Genomic DNA, 21,658 nt, shown 5'->3' with positions numbered 1-21,658 from the left:
CGCTTTGGTCTGAATCGGTTCGGCTAAATGAGTCGGTTGAAGTGAATCTCATCTGCTAGGGCTCGTAAGTTAAAGAATTTGATTTATTCCGGTTATAAAATACATTTAACTGTTAATGAGCTTAATTATTGCAAGTGTGTTAAAATATGAACAATCTGTTAGACACACAAGTCATATTTGTGGTTGATGTAAAAGGGCGCGTTTTGAACACATCTCAGGGAATGCCTGAAACAAACATTAACAAACAATCGTATTTTATCAACCACAATGAAAACGAATCAATGTTTTTACGACATTAGGACAAAATTATAATCACAATCGGGCGCTACACAACACTATTTTTTTGTATTTTTACTCCCCAGCACTAATAAATAAACGAACCTTGAGTTAAGCGAGCAGTTCAAAAGAACCGAGTCGCCTCAACGAGTCGCATTATCTTCTGGACCAATAGGCGACTCGACACACCCACAGACTCCAGTCTCTCGTAAAGAGCAGACGGTCTCACGTTTATCAGACATCACAAACCTCCGCGTTTATACATGAATATGAAGATATAGGATTCCGAAACAAAACAAAAAATCGACTGTTCCAGTTTATTTTTTTGTTGTTGAATATTTATTTCTAAATACTTTAGCTCAACGCCACCAAGGGCAGGTTAAGGAGAATGTGTTTTGATATTTTTTAGTGTCGTATTTTTTTGCGAATGGACGTCGATTGTATTATGAGCTAGATTCTGGATGCAAATCTCCATGGGAATTAATTTGTTTAAAATCCGCTGATCTGAACGGCGCACATCATCATCATCATCATCATCATCACACACCCTAATAGCATCATCATCTTCTTCATCATCAGGCGTCACTCAGGAACCCGGCCGAGACCTAGAGGACAGAAGCAGGTATTCAACATTTTCATTCAAGATTTGTTGCCTTTGCAATGTCTGATGCTGTGTACTGTTTACTTCTCGTAAAACAAGAACAGATATCAGCTGTCATCTGTCGGTCAGGTGATGTTTCAGGCAGGTGTGCAATGAAAAACATTTACAAAGATAATAACTGACATTATGTGTACAAATGTTTATCTGTTTATCAGATATGTGTTACATAGTTGCTTTTAATGTGTTTAAAAAAATGTATTTTTAATGCTGTCAGAATTAATGTGCACTTAAGATATTAATTAAATAAATGCAACATATTCTAATCTCTAAATTTCTATAAAAGACTGGTAACAAATCAAGACATTACTTGCTTTTAATTGTTTTGTATTTTCAATGTTCTTCAAAAATTAAAACTAAAGAAAGATTTAAGTGTTAATCACATGCACACTGTCAAGCTAATTAAAAGTATGTATTTTCCAGATAAAATTTTAACATTTTTTTTTTCTGTGTGTAAGGAAAATGAATAAACCAGTCATTTAATTCTGGATTAAAAACAAATAAAATATACATTTATCACAAAATATCATCACATTTGATTTGGGGAAAGAATACGGAAAAAATCTGGGTTTAAAGTATTACAAACATGAAATACAGCATGAAACATTATCCTGCATTGTCTTATGTTATACATTCATAAGTATAATCAAAGAGTGGAGCCTGCTGGTAATCCATCCCAATCTCTGTGGGATGATTAAATTCTGATCAAATTTGTACTTCTTTTATCATGAAAATGTAATTTGGTGTTTGTTATGTATGCATTTGTTGTGATTTTTGGTCAGGTCTCTCTTGTAAACGAGATTCTGAATCTCAGTGGGACGTCCTGTTTAAAAAAAAGGTATAATCATAAAAAAAATCAATGCTTATCCAGAAATCATGAATGATAATGTCAAAGCTCATGGAAATGCATTGGTCACAACTGTTATGAATATGGTAATCATTCAGTATAGCCCTATGAATGGAATCAGTACCTTTCCCCATTAGTGATAATGTGTGTGTGTGTGTGTGTGTGTGTGTGTGAAGGATGGATGGGATCAGTCAGTGGCTCTGGAAGCAGGAGTACTGGCTTCCTCCGGGAGTGGTTTGGGATGATCTGGATGAGATTGAGGGATCTGGTCGTCCTCTTCCGCGGGATCTACTCCTGGCTCTGCCTCTGGCGGTGGGCTTCATCACGCTGCGCTACGCCTTCGAGAGGTTGGACCTCCTCAATTCATTTCACAATCACAATATCATTTACAATATGGAAATTATGTTGGTATCACTGTGATTTTTCCGTATTTTATTCATTTCCGACAATTTTTTTATTAAATATTTTATTTTTAAAATATTTTTTATTGAAATAGTAATATAGTTTTGATTATTTTGAATAATTATTATTATTATTATGAAATAGTAGTTTTATATTTTACAGTACAATATAACATTCTTTAATTTCTTTATTGATTTGTTTGATTTCTATAATTTAAATACATTTAAATAAATAATTAAAATTATTTGTAATAAAAAACATTACTTTGAATAATAAAAATAATAATATTATAATGCAATACTTATAATATAAACTTCTTAATAATATAATAATAATAATAATTACATTACATAATAATATTATTATGCAATGCTTATTTTACATTTTACAGTACTGCAATAGTAATATATATATATATATATATATATATGTATATGTATATTTTTTAACAAAGTAATGAAAAATAATCATAGTAAAGTTAATATTATTAATATTAAACACTCATTATATTTTACAATACTATAGTACTTTCTTTCATTTCTTTATTTGATTTTATAATTAAAATAAAAATAAAAAAATGACATTTGAATAATAATATTGCACATTTTATATTTTACAGTAATGCAATAGTAATATATTTTTATTGATTTGTTTATTTTTTAATTAAATATTAATAAAAAACATATATATATATATTATAATATTAAATATTACATTTTATATAATATAAAATATAAAATAAAATATTAAACATTTTTATTAATAATAAAATATTTTGAATAATAATAATAATACAATTATTTATTTATTTAATACAATTATTATTTTTCGAGAGTCAGGAAGCCTTAGCAACCACATAGCAGCACCCTGGTAACCACCCGTAACACCCTAACATCACGCTGGAGAATGTTACACGAGTAAACACAAGGACTATGAACTGATATTCTGGTGTATGTGTGTGTAACTCCTCTCTCTGTACTCCACACACACACACACGTGTGCTTGAATCTGTTCTCCTGCTGTATCTCCACATGCAATCAGTCTTTTTGTTTAGTTTTGCGAGTTCGTGGTGTAACTTTACACTCTGTCTGCCTGGAACAGGTGTGTGTGTGTGTGTGTGTGCCGGAGGGAGCAGGTGACAGGTCGTGTGTTATAGAAGGGAAGGGGGACGCTGTATCAACAAACAGCAGCAGGCAGACGGAGTGTTTGTGTCTGTGTGTGTGTGTGTCGGTTGCTGCAGCAGCTGATCGCTATAGTAACACAAAGAGTCTAATGCCGTGACCCTTCTGACCCTCGTTTGATCTCAGATCATCTTTCCACCGTCTAATTAAAGTCCAACCAATACAAACACTTCCATTGGCAAAGAGTATTTGTATAGATAATATTACACACACACACAACACTCATGACAAGCTCTCCCTGAACGCCTGGACAATGGAAGAGTAACCTGTGAGCAATAAATAATCTTGTATTTTCTGTGAGGCTGTTGCACCGTTCAAATAAAGGCCTGTTTTGGTAAAGAAAGGTCGTGATGAATGAAACGTGAGCTGTGTGTTTTATTTCCTCAGACGAGTGGCGCTTCCTCTCAGCAGAGCTTTGGGAGTGAAAGATCAGGTTCGTTTGAAAGTCCCTCCGGCCCCACATTTAGAAGCTTTCTACACTAAAAACAGCAGACAGCCTACACAGGTGAGCGTACACACACACTCACTTTTTTATCCTATTGTTAACTATATGCATCTGCTCGGTCAGTGTTGTTGTGGGTTTTTGCTCTTTTGCTGTTTTAACTGAAATCATTTGGCGTAGTGATATGGAACGGTAATGCGGTCAAAACCTGCTGGAACTACTTTAGCCATGTGTTTCTTTGAAAATAACAGTATAATACCAGAGAATGTCTAATTGAAGAGAATTGGCACTGGCTGGTTACTTCCGGGTTCTGGACTGGCTGCAGTAACACGTCTGTCCATGCGGGGGCGCTCGCGGTCGAGTGCAGAATGAATGGGAGTCAATGGGGTTTCACCCCCAGAAATCCACTTTTCTCAGGATGTAATTTTTTGTCAAGTAATTTGAAAGTTGCATTCGAAAGGGAGGGCTAAGATAATACACTGCATTTTTAAGTTCACTTATCTGTTCTAAAAATCCGTTCAAAACTGTGACGACGTCACACAATAGCAGAATGCTAGCGTGTTCTGGCCAACAATGGCCTAACCTGTAAGAAATCAAAAGGACATAAGTACTCGTTCATTCGGCGTTTGGCCTATAATCTATATTGAACTTGTGTAATCAACAATAAAATCTATTTTGATTTAACGACAAGCAAGTAAAAGAGACACGTTTAGCCGTTTAGCCCCATAGACTCCCATTCATTCTGCTCTCGCCCGTGATCACCCCCAGTGGAATTCTAATGGAACTGCAACCAAGATAATACACAACGGGGCTAAGAGGAAGTGCCAAGGCTCTCCGTTAGACGGGCTCTGATAATACTATACATTTTTGTCCTGTAGAATTCTATATTGTCTGAATAATTGGATATTATAACAGCAATTAATACACACATCTCTTATCCCCGCTTACCCTTACCCTGTGTTCACTATTTTATCTATTTATTGAGAATATGTTAGTGTAGGTTAATGTTTTAATTAATTTTTTTTTAATATTTTTACTAGGGCTGTGCAAAAATTAATTGCGATTAATCGCATCCAAAATAAAAGTCTGTGTTTACATAATATATTTGTGTGTGCTGTGTATAATTATTTTGTATATATAAAAACACACACATGCATGTATATATTTAAGAAAATGTGTTATTCATATATAAAATATTTATATTTGAAGAGTTCAGATGCAAAAGCCTCTAAATGCCATTTGAAATGTTCTTCTTTAATGATGACTTTTATGAAACTTGTATATTTAAGTTCAGTAATTTCACTTAAATAACAATTAATAGGTAATTATCATTGCCATTTAAGTGAAATCACTGAACTTAAATATACAAGTTTGATAAAAATTATCATTCTAGAAGAAAATTTCAAATGGCACTTAGAGGCTTTTGCATCTGAACTCTTCATATATATAATATAGATTATGTATTTTTATATATATATATATATATATATACAGAATTTAAGCGCAAATCATTCTTAAATATATACATGCATGCATAGGTATTTATATATACAAAATAATTATATACAGCACACACAAATATATTATGTAAACACAGACTTTTATTTTGGATGCGATTAATCGCAATTAATTTTTGCACAGCCCTAATTTTTACTCTATACTGTTATCTGGAGAGGATTTTCTCATATATACTGTATATATATATATATATATATATATATATAAGAATCTATAATGTTTTGTTTTTAAATCGGCTGATACATATGCATGTGTTGTATTGTGAGCATGAGGAACGGCGATTGACTGACACGTAGCTGATCAAATTTCGTAATGGTGCAAGTTTGAGTAGTGTGTAAGATTTATTTATTTACACATTTTTGAGCTTATTGAGTTAACTTGCTCTATTTTGGTACATAATTCCTCATATTGTTTGCATTAATCCTTCTAGAATGAGATCACCAGTCTGGTTAACCAGTGCAGCCTGACTCGGAGACAAGTTGAGAGCTGGTTCAGGAACCGCAGAAACCAGGACCGGCCCAGCAACAGTAAGAAGTTTTGTGAGGCCAGGTAAGTTTTCTTCAGGTATGTGCTTTTAATAATACCAAAATCATAATACTAAAAAATCATAATTTTGGTTTTAGAAAAGCATTTACTGCAGCTTTAAAAAATCCAACAACCAAAAACACTGATTTAAAGATTTCAAAATGAACTTTTATATACTTCTCAGTCTTTTATAATGTTATGCCAGGTATGTCAGACAACTATAGAAAGCACATACTATGATCTCTAGCTTTTGATTGCATAAGTAAACATCAAAAGATCTGCGATCTCGACTAGTATTTACAACTTTTGTTTCCCCAGCTGGAGATTTGTGTTCTACCTGATTGCTTTCGCCGCGGGATTTGCATCTTTAATTAACGTGAGTCGTCATTTCAAGCTTAATTCCCACGTGAACCCTAGTGTGTCTTTTGAGTCACTGCCTAATTAGTTAAAGTCCTAACAAATAGATCTGAACGCTTCTTCAGATCGACCTGCATTAAAATCAACAAGACTTTGTTATGTTGAACACACACGGTTGTGTAATGTTTTTCCGGCACTGTATGACTGCCTCTTTTATTGTCAGGCCGTTAGTTTTGTTGTCTGAAAGTGTTCCTCTTCCTCACAGACGCCCTGGTTCTGGGAGCAGAGCGAGTGCTGGAGAGGATATCCTCAACAGGTGAGCTCACCTGTCTGATTCAGGGGGCGTGTCTAACAGGTTGGAATATGATTGGCCTAACAGTGAATGAAAACCCCAAATTCAAAATCAGAATATTGTGAAAAGGTTTTCATGTCTGTAAGCCATAATCATCAAAATTATGACAAATAAAGGCTTGAAATATCTCATTTTGCATGTAATGAGTCTATATAATATATTAGTTTCACCTTTTAAGTTGATTTGCTGAAATAAATGAACTTTTGCACCATATTCTAATTTTTTGAGTTTCACCTGTATAGTAGGTGCAATTAAAACAATATGTGACCAAGGAAGTATGTCTGAATGCACAGTACTCATTAAAGAAGTGTGCATACAGTGGATACTTTAATATCTCATGAGGCCACGGGGGAGGGCTCATGGTACACTGGTAGGTCACATGATCATGACAACATGGAGAATTTACACATACTACACACATTCATAATTTCATATTATATAGAACATACTTTATTACCTACTCAAGAGAGAATGTGATTTCGGACGCAGCTTATTAAATCATTTTATTCATGCATTAAAGATGGATTAAATTAATAAAAGATAAGATATGGTAATTTATTCTCTCAAGCTCCAAAAATTAACAAAAACACCAAACACTATCTTTTAAAAATCTTTAAAAAAAAAAATGTTATTAAATTTTTTTGTGACAGTAAAGACATTTATAATGTTACGAAAGATTCTATTTCAAATAAATGTTGCTCTTTAGAACTTTCTATTCAATAAGAAATCCTGAAAAATAATGCATTACGGTTTGCACACAAAATATGAAGCAGCACAACTGAAATTTTGATCATGTGACACTGAAGACTGGAGTAATGATGCTGAAAATTCAGCTGCAATAAATCACATTTGAACATAAATTCAGATAGAAAACAGATATTTTAAATTGCAATCATATTTTGAGAAGTGAGGCTAGCCTTTTATACGGTTTAGAGGTGATGTAATGTCTGTGTGTGTGTGTGTGTGTTTCTCTAGCCGGTGCAGGACGTTCACTACTGGTACTACATGCTTGAACTGGGCTTCTACTGGTCTCTGCTGCTCTGTGTGTCTGTGGACGTCAAACGAAAAGTAAGATCTCACTTACTGTCTATGGATCTCACACAATACGCCGATTTCACGCAGCCGCAATTTTGAAATCGAAAGCAAAAGAGAACAGAAAGAGCCTACAATATTTGGGTCTCACTTTATATTATATTAGGTGTCTTTAACTTCTATGCACTGACATTTACATAATTGATGTGCACATGCATGCTTTCACATTTACACTTATCTTGTTTAAAAATACCTGCATGTAATTACAGCTGTAATTTAATCTATAATTACATGTTTACACACCACTAATCCTGTTCCTAACCGTACCTCAAGTGAACACAAAAGTACATTGTTCTTATTTTTTGATGTCAGTACATAGTAGTTAAGGACATCTAATATAATGTGTGACCAGTATTCGTATTATGCAATGCCAAGTTTATTACAAAAATACATCAGGAAGCAAAGTAGAGGAGAAATAAGTATAACATATTATTACTTAAAAGAGACTTATATATTAGGTCTGTCAAACGATTCATCGCGATTAATCACATCCAAAATAAAAGTTTGTGTTTACATAATATATGTGGGTGCACTGTGTGTAATTATTTTATATATTAATACACACACATGCTTGTATATATTTAAGAAATATTTTCATGTATATACTGTATATAGATTTAGATATAATTTATATTATACATAAATGTAAATATTTTATATAAATAATATTTTTTTCTTAAATATACATGCATGTGTGTGTATTTATATATGTACAAAATAAGTATACACAGTGCACCACAGTGCATATTATATATATATATATATATATATATATTAGGGCTGGGCAAAAATTAATTGCGATTAATCGCATCCAAAATAAAAGTCTGTGTTTACATAATATATTTGTGTGTGCTGTATATAATTATTTTGTATATATAAATACACACACATGCATGTATATATTTAAGAAAATGTGTTATTCATATATAAAATATTGATATTTATATAATATATATTTTATATATATATATATATATATATATATATATTTTATATATATATATACACAGAATTTAAGCGCAAAAAATTCTTAAATATATACATGCATGCATAGGTATTTATATATACAAAATAATTATATACAGCACACACAAATATATTATGTAAACACAGACTTTTATTTTGTATGCGATTAATCGCGATTAATCGTTTAACAGCCCTGATATATATACATATATATATATATATATAATATTATTAATAAAGACAAAGTTTTTTTCCAAAAGGTTAAGGTTAGGTTACATTTCATGTCAGATATCACCGTGATATCTATTATTTTGTCTTTTTGTGTTAATCTGGATCATGTCCTGTTTTAGGATTTCAAAGAACAGATCATCCACCACTTCGCCACTATTTTCTTGCTGGGTTTCTCGTATTGCTCCAACTACATCCGTGTCGGCACGCTGGTGATGCTCGTCCACGACTCCTCAGATTTCCTCCTCGAGGTACGAGTGTGTTTAAAACAATGACAAAACTCCTCAAACACACCGCTGGCCAATGATTTCACTTTTATTTCATGTTAAACCCTCTGGTACTGTTTGTGTGTCGCTGGAAAATAACCATTATTATTATTTCAATTAAACGATTGTACTATTGTTTAGTTTGATAAAATATTTTTATTTAATATTTTGTATTTTTTAGGGGATTTTATGGTACTACATTATATTTATGAGGTAGTTATCTATTTATTCACTATTTGAGCATAGACCTGAAAATGTCTTAAATCTTATGTTTAAATCTTGAATGGGCTAAATCTTGAAAGTTTTGGATCACAGACTGAAGTTTGGTCTCTTTTTAAAGACGACACGTGGCAGATTATTGCTTATTAAAGCATTAAAAAATGTTTATTTGTTATTATTTTTTATAATTAATAACCTTTATTTTATATAATATATAATAACCTTTATTTGTTATAATTTCGATGATTATGGCTTTTCACAATATTCTAATTTTGAATTTGGGGTTTTCATATCTGTAAGCCATAATCATCACAATTATAACAAATAAAGGCTTGAAATATCTCACTTTGCATGTAAAGAGTCTATATAATATATTAGTTTCACCTTTTAAGTTAAATTACTGAAATACATTTTTCTAAAATTAATTTTAACTTTTGCACTATATTCTAATTTTTCGAGTTTCACCTGTAAACATAATGTTTTTATGAATGATTTGAGAACTAGGTAGGCGATTGTTTTTCATAAACACTGTCAATTATTAATAGATGTGGTCTATATATGACAAAATGTACATATACCTTCTGTGTTCGTCCAATCGTTGCATTCGTTCTGAAATCGCACATGCTTCCTTCAAGACAAAAAGAACTTTAAGCAAACTTTCCATTGATGTGACTGGAAGAACGTTTCATTTTTTTAATAATAGCTTTAATATCATATTAATGAAACAGTATGAGACTAAAACTCGCTCATCTTGAATCGTTCTGCTTTTCCCACAGTCTGCCAAGATGTTCAACTATGCCGGCTGGAAGAAGACGTGCGATTCCTTGTTTGTGATTTTTGCTGCTGTATTCCTGGTTACACGCCTGATCGTGTTTCCCAGCAAGTAAGAGCCTTGGCTCCTGACTCCTTAAAGCATGAACAATCAGATTAATTCAGTTACACTAAAGCGTGTTCAGACCTTTATTTTGAAATAGTGATGAACATGAAAATCATGAAAGAAAGGTAGAAACCTCAGTTTGTTTTCATGCCAGTAGTTCAAAAGATAACAAACATTAATTTTTTTTTAAAGTCTGAAAATGTTTTAAATGTATAGAAAACAATAATAGATTCACCATTTGTGATGTGGCAGGAAGCTGTAAGGCACATGCGTGTTATTTCTATGTGATTATTGAGGGTGAATTCATATTGAAACCTGCCAAACTACTCATATTACTTCTAAATAGGATGCCTACTTAAATTGTGGAAATTATGGTTCACATCACACAAAACACATCACTTCGAGAAAAAAGTTGGAATACAGTCTTGAGAATAAACTCATTAAAAATCGAGAATAAAGTCGTTGTATTTTGAGAAAAAAACTTGTTAAATTTTGAGAAAAAGAGTCGAGATACAATCTTGAGAATAAACTCTTTATTCTTTACATTTCATTTCGACTTTTTTTCTTGAAACACAGCGACTTTATTCTCGAAAATAAATTAGTTGATTCTCAAGATTATATTTAGAGTTTTTTTTTCTCAAAACACAACGAATTTATTCTCGAAATTTAATAAGTTTATTCTCACGATTATTTCGACTTTTTTCTCGAAATTTAACACGTTTTTTTTCTCGCAACACAAGAACTTTATTCTCACGATTATTTCTATTTTTCTCTCGAATTTTAATGAGGTTTTTTTTCTCGCAACACGACTTTATTCTCGAAAATAAATGAGTTTATTCTCAAGATTAAATTTCGAGTTTTTCTTCCCGAAACACAACGACTTTATTCTCGAAATTTAATGAGTTTATTTTCACAATTATTTCCACTTTTTTCTCGAAATTTAACAAGGTTTTTTTCTTGCAACAGAACGACTTTATTCTCGAAATTTAATGAGATTATTTTCACGATTATTTCGACTTTTTTTCTCGAAATTTAACAAGTTTTTTTTTTCTTGAAACACAATGACTTTGTTCTCGAAAATAAATGAGTTTATTCTCAAGATTACATTTCGAGTTTTTTTTCTCGAAACACGACTTTATTTTCGATATTTAATGAGTTTGTTCTCAAGATTGTATTTCAACTTTTTTCTCGTAATTTAACGAGTTTAATTTCGCATTATAATGACTTTAATCTCATGATGGTTTTTTATTTTTTTATTTTTGCTTATTAACACAACTTGTTCAGAGTTTTGGCTTTTATTTTCTTAAGTTTTAGAGTCCACCAGGTTTTGAAAAAAAAAAAATTAATATATAAAATATGAATAATGCAATTTTTACATTTTCATAAACTCAAACTTCTAGAACTTTTTTTTCTAGAACGTTTCACTTTCTTAATTTATTTCACTTCTACAAAAATCTGCCAAATGTCTTCTTAAAAACAAGACAATCTTACATCTATATTCCAAAGCATTCTTGAATTACTATTTATGTTTGGATTGTGCATTTTCATATATATTAAAAAAAAGGGGAGTGTCAGTATGAACATCACATGATCAAGTGATTCGATTATTGCCTCAGTTTCTACAGTAGGTGCATGTGTTTTGCTTTCCTCAGTGTTTAAACAGTGCATGTGTGTGTGTGTGTGTGTGTGTGTTTTCTCTCCTGTAGGATCATCTACACCACTCTTGTTTTGTCTATGGAGGTGTTTGAGCCGTTTATGGGATATTATTTCTTTAATGCGCTTCTGCTGGTGCTGCAGGCGCTGCACGTCTACTGGGCGTATCTCATCCTGAGGATGATCTACAAGTTCCTCTTCTTAGGCAAAGTAAGTCAGTCCATCCATCATATCTACACCCCCTTAACAGTGTTTAATCACACTTAAACATGTATAGTCAAACACTTTACCATAAGATTCTTAATGCATTCACTAACATTTTTTAAAATATATTTGTAACAGTATTTATTAATATTTGTCAACATTAGGCTATTTAATAAAAGTACTGTTGATTGTGTGTCGTGTTAGATCAGGTCCAACAAATAATATTAACAGATACAACTTCTGATTTCAATAATAGAAAATGGTAAAATTAACATTAAGAAATGCTTCAGGAATATTTTTCATTGTTAACTATATGTATATAGCATGTATCTTTAGTGTTATTTATTTATTTAATAATATTATAAATAACCTTAAGCTTTTATTTTCATTTTATTTTGTTTTAGTAATTTTATTTTATTTTTTTTTATTATTTTTTACATTTCTCAGTCATTTTAGTACTTCTGTAACTTTAACTTATTCAGTTCAATTAGTGCAACACTTCTTAATATTCATAATAAAAAGTTACTAATTTTCATATTTATATTTAACTTTTGACTTAAATGTTTTTAGTTTATAACAAAACAAATTACATAATTAACTGTTATATGTATGTATGCATGTATATATATATCAGTGTTTTATAGTATTATTTACAGTATGTTAATATTATGAATAACCTTGTATAAACTTTCATTTTAATTTTTTAATTTTACATTTTAATTTTAGTTTAAGTTTTAGTCATTTTATTTTGTGCTTTTGTCAAATTAATTTTTTTACAATTCTATTTAACTATTTTTTTTCCCAGTTTCTGATTTAGTCATTTTTGAACTTATTTTATGACTTATTTGTGTCACTTCTGCATCAACATCTCTAAATATTAATTACATTTTTTAGTTAAAACTTCACTTTTCCTTGATCATTTCATTAACAGATTTCAAAAGCTTTGCACATAAATACTCATATACTGTGAACATACAGGTGAAACTCGAAAAATTAATAGTTTCGTGCAAAAGTTCATTTATTTCAGTAATTCAACTTAAAAGGTGAAACTAATATATTATATACCCTCATTACATGCAAATTGAGATATTTCAAGCCTTTATTTGTTATAATTTTGATTGTCTTACAGCTTAATATGAAAACCCCAAATTCAAAATTAGAATATTGTGAAAAAGTTTTCATATCTGTAATCCATAATCATCACAATTATAACAAATAAAGGCTTGAAATATCTCACTTTGCATGTAATGAGTCTATATAATTACTGAAATAAATGATCAATCAAATCAAACGTCCTTTGCTTTAACCGTTGTCACTTGCTCCTCTTCCACAGCTGGACAAGGATGAACGCAGCGATGTGGAAAGCGACCCAGAAGAGGAAGAAGAGAATGAAGAAGAGGAGGAGGAAGATCAGTCCTCCTGGAGGAAGAGGAACGTTGTTCGGGACTCACGGCTGGCGATGCTCAGTTCCAGTTGTGTCCTAAATAACCTGACCAATCAGAAAGCGCACGCAAACAGAAGACCGAAAGCCAGATAGCAACAAACATGCTTTATTCAGTCTGGGTTTATTACACACACACCACTCGACTGCACATGTGCTGTAATCTCATTCACACACATCACCACGTCAAGGATGAAGTATTCACATAGATTACTGAATGTATTTGTGTAACTTTCACCTCATATCGCTACTAAAAGAGAAGAATACCTGCTGATATATGCACTTATTCCACTACACATCAGCAAACACGTATCACTCTCTGATCAAGAGCCTACAATGACCTTCACTGAAAATACACTGTATTTATTGTGCATTCGTATGATGAAAATACTCACAAGAATGAATTGTTTTGTAAATCATAGGATATCACTGTGGGATATGTTTCCATGTAGAATATAAAGAAATATATTGTGAAATATCTTGCTTTGTCTTTTACTAATACATGAAAATATGATGAATAAATGCATGTAAATCAGTGCTGTCAAATCGATTAATCGCATCTAAAGCAAAAGTTTGTTTATATAATATGTATATATGTGTGAATATAATATATTACACATATTATAAAAACACATTTTTACGTTAGATGTGATTAATCGTGGTTGATCGATTTGACAGCACTGGTATACATTGTACAGCAATTAGTTTATTAATTAGTTAATTAATACGTAGAATTAAAATATGTGTTTGTTCTTTTAAAGCTCCCCCAATATTAATAGATTTCTGCAGTTTTATATATATTTTATTTAAAGCTTTTCACATACAGAACAACCCCCCCCCCCCCACCAGCATATAAGTAACAAGAAAATATATAATATAAATAAATAAAAATGATAAATGCCTATATATTTATATAAGTACATACACACATAAACCAACACTTGTATTTAAAAATACAATAGTAGTATATACTTGAAATGAAGAACTTGATATGATACGAGAGACTGCGCTGTATCGTGAAAAAAGTAACGGCTGAAGGGCGTTGAACATTAGGCTCGACGTGAAGCGGAGTAACCCCTTCAGCCGTTACTTATTCACGTTAAAGCACTTGCCTCGAGTACCTTATTGCTTTTATAAAACGGTTACCACACAAGAAAATATTAAAGTAAAAAAAAATATACGTGTTAGTGCAACTTTCATGAAGTAAAATCACTAAAAGTCTTCCTTCCGCTAGAAAAAATAGTCCCTGAGCGTGAACAGCAACAACGTTCCAATGTGTAATCAAATGCGCACAATATATACATTAAAGCACCAAAAATGATAAAATATGAATGCAGTTATATAAAAAGGACATATATTTAGTTGTTTTAACTCTGAGTCCTACATGACAACATACATCCCGATTAAATTTGGCAAAAACGAGTAGTCGTTTGAAAACACGTGCTGCAGTTCTTCTCCAATCCTGCAGGAGGCGGTAAACCTTCATTGACGGTCAAATACACGCGATCTTCAGTCGCGAGAAACGCGTCGGTCTTTTCCGCCCGGACCAGCAGCAACTGCGAGGGTGAGGATTAGTCTCCGTAAGATTGCTTTATTTTGTCATCTTTTCCCTCTTTATTCACTCGTGCGATTCGGTGAATATTTGCATTAGACATTTATGTTTGTGAATGGTGCGATTAAAGCTGGCTGTGTGGTAAATTTAGACGCTTTTGTTGAGTTTGAAGTGTACTGTGTCGTGATGGAGTGTCATGGCCGCCTCTGCCATGTGTGTGAGAGAAACTCCTCTCATAAAAACTCGCGGAATTTACACTAAACATAGGCCTACAATATATTATCCGAAATGAATAATACATGCTGTCTGAAAACGCTCAAGTTGTTCTGCTTGTTGGTCATGTAACTTAATGGCGTTGCCGGTCAAGACGTGTTTTCTGCTCATCAAGACTGCATTTATGATTTATTTGATCAAAAATACAGAGAAATCCGTTACTGTGAAATATTATTACAATTTAAAATAACGGCTTTCTATTTTAATATACTTTGAAATATAGTTTATCAAAGCTGAATTTTCAGCATCATTAGTTCAGTCTTCAGTGTCACATGATCCTTCAGAAATCACCGATAACCCGTGGTTTATTTCATTTTTTAGAATTATTTTGTGAATATAAAAAAATAATTTACTTAAAGTAAAAATCTTTTTTTGTAACAACATACAACAACATATATATATATATTTTTAAATGAATACTTGAATTCAACATGGATCTGTTGAGATTTATATTGTTAGAAAAGATCTATATTTTGAATAAATGCTGTTCTTTTTAACTTTTTACTCCTCAATGAACCCTGAAAAAAATATTAAGCAGCAAAATATTAACAACATTGACAATAAATCCTCATATTAGAATGATTTTATTTTTTTTACCTTTTTTAAGGATCATGTGACACTGAAGACTAGAGTAATGATGCTGAAAATTCAGCTTTGATCATAGGAATAAATTACATTTTAAAGTATATTAAAAGAATAATTACTTTAATAACATTTTTGATCAAATGAATGCAGGCTTGATGAGCATGAGAATATTACAAAAATAGTGATGTCTCTTAATAGTAACAGTACTGATATATACACTTATTGTAGGTGCACGCACAAAAACATGGAAGTACTATATTATTATTACGGATGACACATTAATAATTGTTAATCTGGCTCGACGGGACAATAATTTTATGTGAAACATAAAACAACATATTGCTGAAAGCGCTCGTCAGTAACCGATGTATGATCTGAGAATGATGTTTTTTCTCTCTTTTGTGACAGTGGCAAAATGCAGATCTTTGTGAAAACTTTAACCGGTAAGACCATCACCCTCGAGGTCGAGCCCAGCGACACCATCGAGAATGTCAAGGCCAAGATCCAAGACAAAGAGGGTGAGTGAACTCTAATCGAATGTCTGTATGAATGTGGCGTTAGTTTAAAACTAAAGGGTGAATTAAGCAAGTATGATGTGTGTGTTTTTTGGTCTGACCACTTGTGTGTGTTTTCCTCAGGTATCCCTCCTGACCAGCAGCGTCTGATTTTCGCTGGCAAACAGTTGGAAGATGGCCGCACACTTTCAGACTACAACATTCAGAAAGGTGTTTATCCAGTGTCTTTTTACTTTATTTTTTATATAGTGCTGCCTCATTATAGTCAACTAGTGTCTCGGTCAATCAAACACTGTGTTAGTCAGGTAGTCGAAAAAAAACACCCTTAAAGTAGTGTGAAGCCCAGGACACACCAAGCCGCAGGGTTCGTACACGGTGCAAGTATTTGAATTTGACTTGTTAACTTAACTCCTGGAAAACTCTTCGAAACAGCTATTTATGAAAATGTACTTAAAGTGCTTGAATTATTGAAGACAATATATTGGAAATTTTATCGATAAAGCAATATTTGCTCGCTCAATGAAGCTGCAGCCAGCTTGATAATAGAGACATTTCGCATGGATGTGAGTGTGATATTGCTCAAATATCTGACTTTATGAGACAGATCATTTACAAGGAAAGTCGTATCTAATCATAGTGTCCTTTCAATGGTTAGTTTCCACAGTCATTGCATCACTGCACTTTATTTGTACCATTTTGTTTTATTAGTTTATTTTTTTTTATCTATTAACCTTTATTCAGAATTTAAAAGTAATAAAGATTGTGTTTGATAAATGAGATCTCTAAAGTCCATGAAAACCAAAAAAGTAGTGCTTGTAAAATCCTCAAATCCAGAAAATACAAATGTTTGTCTGTCATCCATAGACCTTAAAGCTACACTGTGTGATTTTGACCCCCATCTAGTGGTGAAAAGGTGTATGACCAGTTTCTGTTCCTCTCAAATTCGATTTCGTTTTAACTCCTACGGTGGCCAATGTAGTCCAAGATTAACATGGCTTCCAGTTGGACCTCGTCCATGAGTGTTAACTCAAACGTAAACGCGAAAGGCGAAGCTTGAATTAACGGGTATGTCCCTCTTTGGCTAATGTACTTTCAAGATGGAGGGGCAACATGGTGAACCCCTTACCCGTATGTATTTTCAATGGCATATTATACACTCACGAGAATAGTTTATTACTTGAACGAAGTAAATATACATTAATGAGCACATGTATTTTTGAAAGAACTAAGTGTTTTTAGCTAAGACTGAACTAAAAGAGTTACACAGTGTAGCTTTAAATATAGCTCATTTAAAACATGCAAGTAGCACTTTACACGTCTGCTCGCAATAATGTTTACCTAGATAAATGTGCGCTATTATTAGGTGCATGTCCAAGTGTTTGCGGAGTGTTAAAGTGTAGCAAGATTACGGCATGAGCCTTTTTTAGAAGGTGAAATGGATAAAGATATTGTTTAAGTGAGATCTCTGATTGTAGTCGTAGAAAACCAAAAAAAAAGTAGTGCTTATAGTCAATGACCTTGAGCAGAAATTGATCTTGATGCCTTAATTTAAAACCAACCTTTAAGAACACCAATTTTCTTTGTGAATGAATAATGTATCGTAAATAATAAATGTTGTTCTTTAAAATACAGGAGGTGCAAGTTAAATTCCCATAGAGGGGCAGATTTATATTTTTAAAGACCAGTTATTTCATGGATCCAGGATAATATACATCCTGATAAAGTTCCCTTGGCCTCTGGGATTAAAATATCCCCACATCATCACACGCCCTTCATTATACCTTGAGATTTCTATAAGATCATCTCTCAATGCAAATCAAGCCAGCTATTAGGCTAACTGAAATAAAACCACGCCGATCTTTAGATTTTTTTAAATTCAATTTTAGCATGGGTGTGTACGCTTATGCTAAACACTGTCACAGGGTGATTGGGACACTTTTTCAAAGTAATATTTGCTGTTGGTCACGGACGACAGCATCATTTTATCTTCCTGTTTTCTGTGTTCCTCAGAGTCCACCCTCCACCTGGTTCTGCGTCTCCGAGGAGGAATCATCGAGCCTTCCCTCAGACAGCTGGCCCAGAAATACAACTGCGAGAAGATGATCTGCCGCAAGTAAGACCACGTGCTTTAAGCCGAGTGCACACTTGTGTAGCCTGTGAACAATAGTTTGACTTGAGCGTTGCGATCAAATTTTTACCTCCGATGAAATTCTGGCAGTGTCAGAAGATTCGACTCTCAGTCCTGCAGTGACTCTCCTACAACGAGTCAAATTATCTGTTTTTCAAGACAAGCCAGAATCATGCACTTAAAACGTGTTCAGTGCAATCGTGAATCTCTCCTCTTCCCCAGATAACAATTTTAGGTTGTAAGAACGTTTTCATAAGTTATAAAAATGTTATTTCTGAATGTTTTAGGAACATTCAAAACGTCCAGTTTTATTAACGTTATTTCTTGGTTATAAAAACGTTATTCAAAACATTATAAGAACATTCAGTTCTCCCGTTATATAAACGTTGTATTTTAACGTTATTTCTTGGTTATAAGAACGTCATTCAAAATGTTATAAGAACGTTCAGTTCTCCCGTTATAAAAAACGTATTTTAATGGTATTTATTGGTTATAAGAACATCATTCAAAAAGTTATAAGAATGTTCATTTCTCCCGTTATATGAACGTTGAGTTTTAACGTTATTTCTTGGTTATAAGAATGTCATTCAAAACGTTATAAGAACGTTCAGTTCTCCCGTTATATAAACGTTGTATTTTAACGTTATTTCCTGGTTGTAGAAACATTATTCAAAACGTTATAAGAACGTTTAGTTCTCCCGTTATATAAACGTTGTATTTTAACGTTATTTATTACATTTCTCCAATCTTCTCAAAACTCTGGATTCTGATAGAGGGCCATGAGACTTAGACCTGAGTGCAGAAATGGAGGCTCTAGCCCCTTCCAGAGCCGAGATATTGAGATCCCACGTAGCATTTATGCCATTATAAATATCGCAATATCTCATCTCTGGAAGGGTCTAGGGCCTCCATTTTTGCACTCAAGTCTAAGTCTCAAGGCCCTCTATCAGAATCCAGAGTTTCAAGAAGATCATAGAAACTCAAAATTTCGACCCAAAAAAAAAAAACGACAGTGATACCCCTTTCATTTTTTTTTTTCGGGGTGAGAAATTAAGTTTCTCCAATCTTCTCAAAACTCTGGATTCTCATAGAGGGCCATGAGACTTTGACCTGAGTGCAAAAATGGAGGCTCTAGACCCTTCCAGAGCTGAGATATCGAAACTCAAAAATTCGACCCGAAAAAAAACGACAGTGGTACCCCTTTCGTGTTTTTTTTTTTTTTTTTTGGGCGAAAAATTTAATTTCTCCAATCTTCTCAAAACTCTGGATTCTGATAGAGGGCCATGAGACTTAAACCTGAGTGCAAAAATGGAGGCTCTAGACCCTTCCAGAGCTGAGATATCGAAACTCAAAAATTCGACCCGAAAAAAAAAACGACAGTGGTACCCCTTTCGTTTTTTTTTTTTTCGGGGCGAGAAATTAAGTTTATCCAATCTTCTCAAAACTCTGGATTCTGATAGAGGGCCATGAGACTTAGACCTGAGTGCAAAAATTGAGGTTCTAGACCCTTCCAGAGCTGAGATATTGAGATCCCACGTAGCATTTATGCCATTATAAATATCTCAGCTCTGGAAGGGTCTAGAGGGTCTAAGTCTTATTATTACTGTAATTCCTCTATCAACCAGTTGAAAATGCTTTGAACACCTGATTATACATGAAAAAAAAACGTCATTAACTGAAAACCAGCTTAATTTTACAAAAAAAATAACGCGATATAAATTCTGTCAAACCGTCCAGCACTAGCATTTCCCTTCAAATTGCGAATTGAAAATACGCATGTGGAAACGCGTCAGTTTCGCAAAATGTTTTCACGCTCACATGAGGTTTTTCAGGCAATTCGAAATTGCGCAAATCTGTAATGGAAACGCACTTATTGATTGATGTAAAACTCCGGACAAGTTGTCTTGCATGCGTCAGTTTTTAATGCGTCTAAAAACCTAGCAGTTTGCAGCCTTGAGATGACATTAATATTTCAGTAACACTTTAGAATATAAGGTTCAGAAGTACAGTCTGACATTAATGACAACAGATCTTACAGTGTGACGTTACTTACAGTGATTGTTCGTACAGTCTGATAAGCAACAATCGTGCAGGACTATTGTAAATCAATCGTTCAGTGTGCACCCGGCTTTACTCTGTCTAGTGATGGAGCCGTTGAGTTTATCATCTCATGATGTATCCCATGATGCTCTGTTCTCAGGTGTTACGCCCGTCTGCACCCACGTGCCGTGAACTGCCGTAAGAAGAAGTGTGGCCACACCAACAACCTGCGGCCCAAGAAGAAGCTGAAGTAAACTAGCGTCTATGCTACGTTTCAGGAACCGCAGGAGAGTCTGTCTTCAAATAAAGAGTTGTTGAAAACCATCGCCTGGAGTTTGTCCACTTATATTGTGCTTTTCCTTGTCTGTGTAAAAATTTCGACCCATTCATATTTCCCTGAAGATGTATTTTAAAATGGATTACAGTCAGAGGTTCAGGTTTTATATCTGTTTTTTAAAGGAAAATCTTCCAAAAAGCAAATGTTTGAACGGTTAATTTTTTTTTTTGCAGAGGTTGTAAAACCATGCGATATTATATATAATATTGGGTTTGGGTACAATATTTGGTCAACAGGTCTAGAATATGCAATATTTTAATGACATCAAATGCCAGTAAAGCTCTGCTTTTAGTAATTATATAAAAAAAAAAACCCTCTACAATGAAGAGAAGCATGGCAGCACTTCACTTCAAACACAGAAGCAAGCAACATTTTCTAAGGTGTATTGACATTTTGTAAGTATTTTTGCCAGTATTTCATAATTTGTATGTAAAATAGAAAGATTGAAATTATTAAAGTTAAAAATCGACTGTAGAATTGCACGTTTTAAATCAGGATTTTTTTAAATGTGTCTGACTATTAGAATGGACAGTAGGTTTGAAAGCCTGTTACTGAAATCACATTTTCAGTAATGCTGATTGAAAATTCTTTTATAAAGAAATAAATACACAGTACTGATTCATGTGCAGAATATACAGTTCTGAAATGCTTGAACATATAAGTGATGAAAATATCTCAGATGTTGAATTTATGTGGAGTAATGAGGAAGATGGAGATGTAAGAA

At 32.9% G+C, this 21,658-nt stretch overlaps 2 protein-coding genes across 3 annotated transcripts; both read left to right on the top strand.

The window, feature by feature from the left end:
* The first annotated feature begins 452 nt into the window (after positions 1 to 452).
* cers4b (ceramide synthase 4b) lies at positions 453 to 13,984 on the top strand. The gene is made up of 11 exons (XM_089131565.1): positions 453 to 898; positions 1,958 to 2,128; positions 3,752 to 3,869; positions 5,755 to 5,873; positions 6,168 to 6,225; positions 6,472 to 6,522; positions 7,534 to 7,626; positions 8,967 to 9,095; positions 10,106 to 10,212; positions 11,913 to 12,069; positions 13,397 to 13,984. Exons 2-11 carry the CDS (start codon positions 1,959 to 1,961, stop codon positions 13,598 to 13,600), a joined length of 1,206 nt encoding a protein of 401 aa, XP_088987691.1. The 5' UTR covers positions 453 to 898; position 1,958; the 3' UTR covers positions 13,601 to 13,984.
* Positions 13,985 to 14,937: 953 nt separating this feature from the next.
* On the top strand, positions 14,938 to 20,921 carry uba52 (ubiquitin A-52 residue ribosomal protein fusion product 1). Of its 2 annotated transcripts, none has more exons than XM_089131563.1 (5): positions 14,938 to 15,068; positions 16,323 to 16,432; positions 16,553 to 16,639; positions 18,440 to 18,542; positions 20,758 to 20,921. In XM_089131563.1, the coding sequence occupies exons 2-5, from the start codon at positions 16,330 to 16,332 to the stop codon at positions 20,849 to 20,851; spliced, it is 387 nt and encodes a 128-aa protein (XP_088987689.1). In that variant the 5' UTR covers positions 14,938 to 15,068; positions 16,323 to 16,329; the 3' UTR covers positions 20,852 to 20,921. The 2 variants fall into 2 exon arrangements, with proteins under 2 accessions (XP_088987689.1, XP_088987690.1); XM_089131564.1 differs by having other exon boundaries at positions 14,987 to 15,084.
* The last annotated feature ends 737 nt before the right edge of the window (positions 20,922 to 21,658 follow it).

Source organism: Pimephales promelas, chromosome 5 (assembly GCF_988280905.1).
Source record: "Pimephales promelas chromosome 5, fPimPro1.hap1.1, whole genome shotgun sequence".
Lineage (NCBI taxonomy): Eukaryota > Metazoa > Chordata > Actinopteri > Cypriniformes > Leuciscidae > Pimephales > Pimephales promelas.
This window is presented reverse-complemented; position numbering and strand designations above follow the sequence as displayed.

Coding starts and splice junctions, on each gene's coding strand:
- cers4b (XM_089131565.1), top strand. CDS start 1,959: ATGGATGGGATCAGTCAGTGGCTCTGGAAGCAGGAGTACTGGCTTCCT. Junction 7,627..8,966: donor CTGTGGACGTCAAACGAAAA/GTAAGATCTCAC, acceptor GTCCTGTTTTAG/GATTTCAAAGAACAGATCAT. Junction 12,070..13,396: donor AGTTCCTCTTCTTAGGCAAA/GTAAGTCAGTCC, acceptor CCTCTTCCACAG/CTGGACAAGGATGAACGCAG.
- uba52 (XM_089131563.1), top strand. CDS start 16,330: ATGCAGATCTTTGTGAAAACTTTAACCGGTAAGACCATCACCCTCGAG. Junction 16,640..18,439: donor AGACTACAACATTCAGAAAG/GTGTTTATCCAG, acceptor TGTGTTCCTCAG/AGTCCACCCTCCACCTGGTT. Junction 18,543..20,757: donor GAGAAGATGATCTGCCGCAA/GTAAGACCACGT, acceptor CTCTGTTCTCAG/GTGTTACGCCCGTCTGCACC.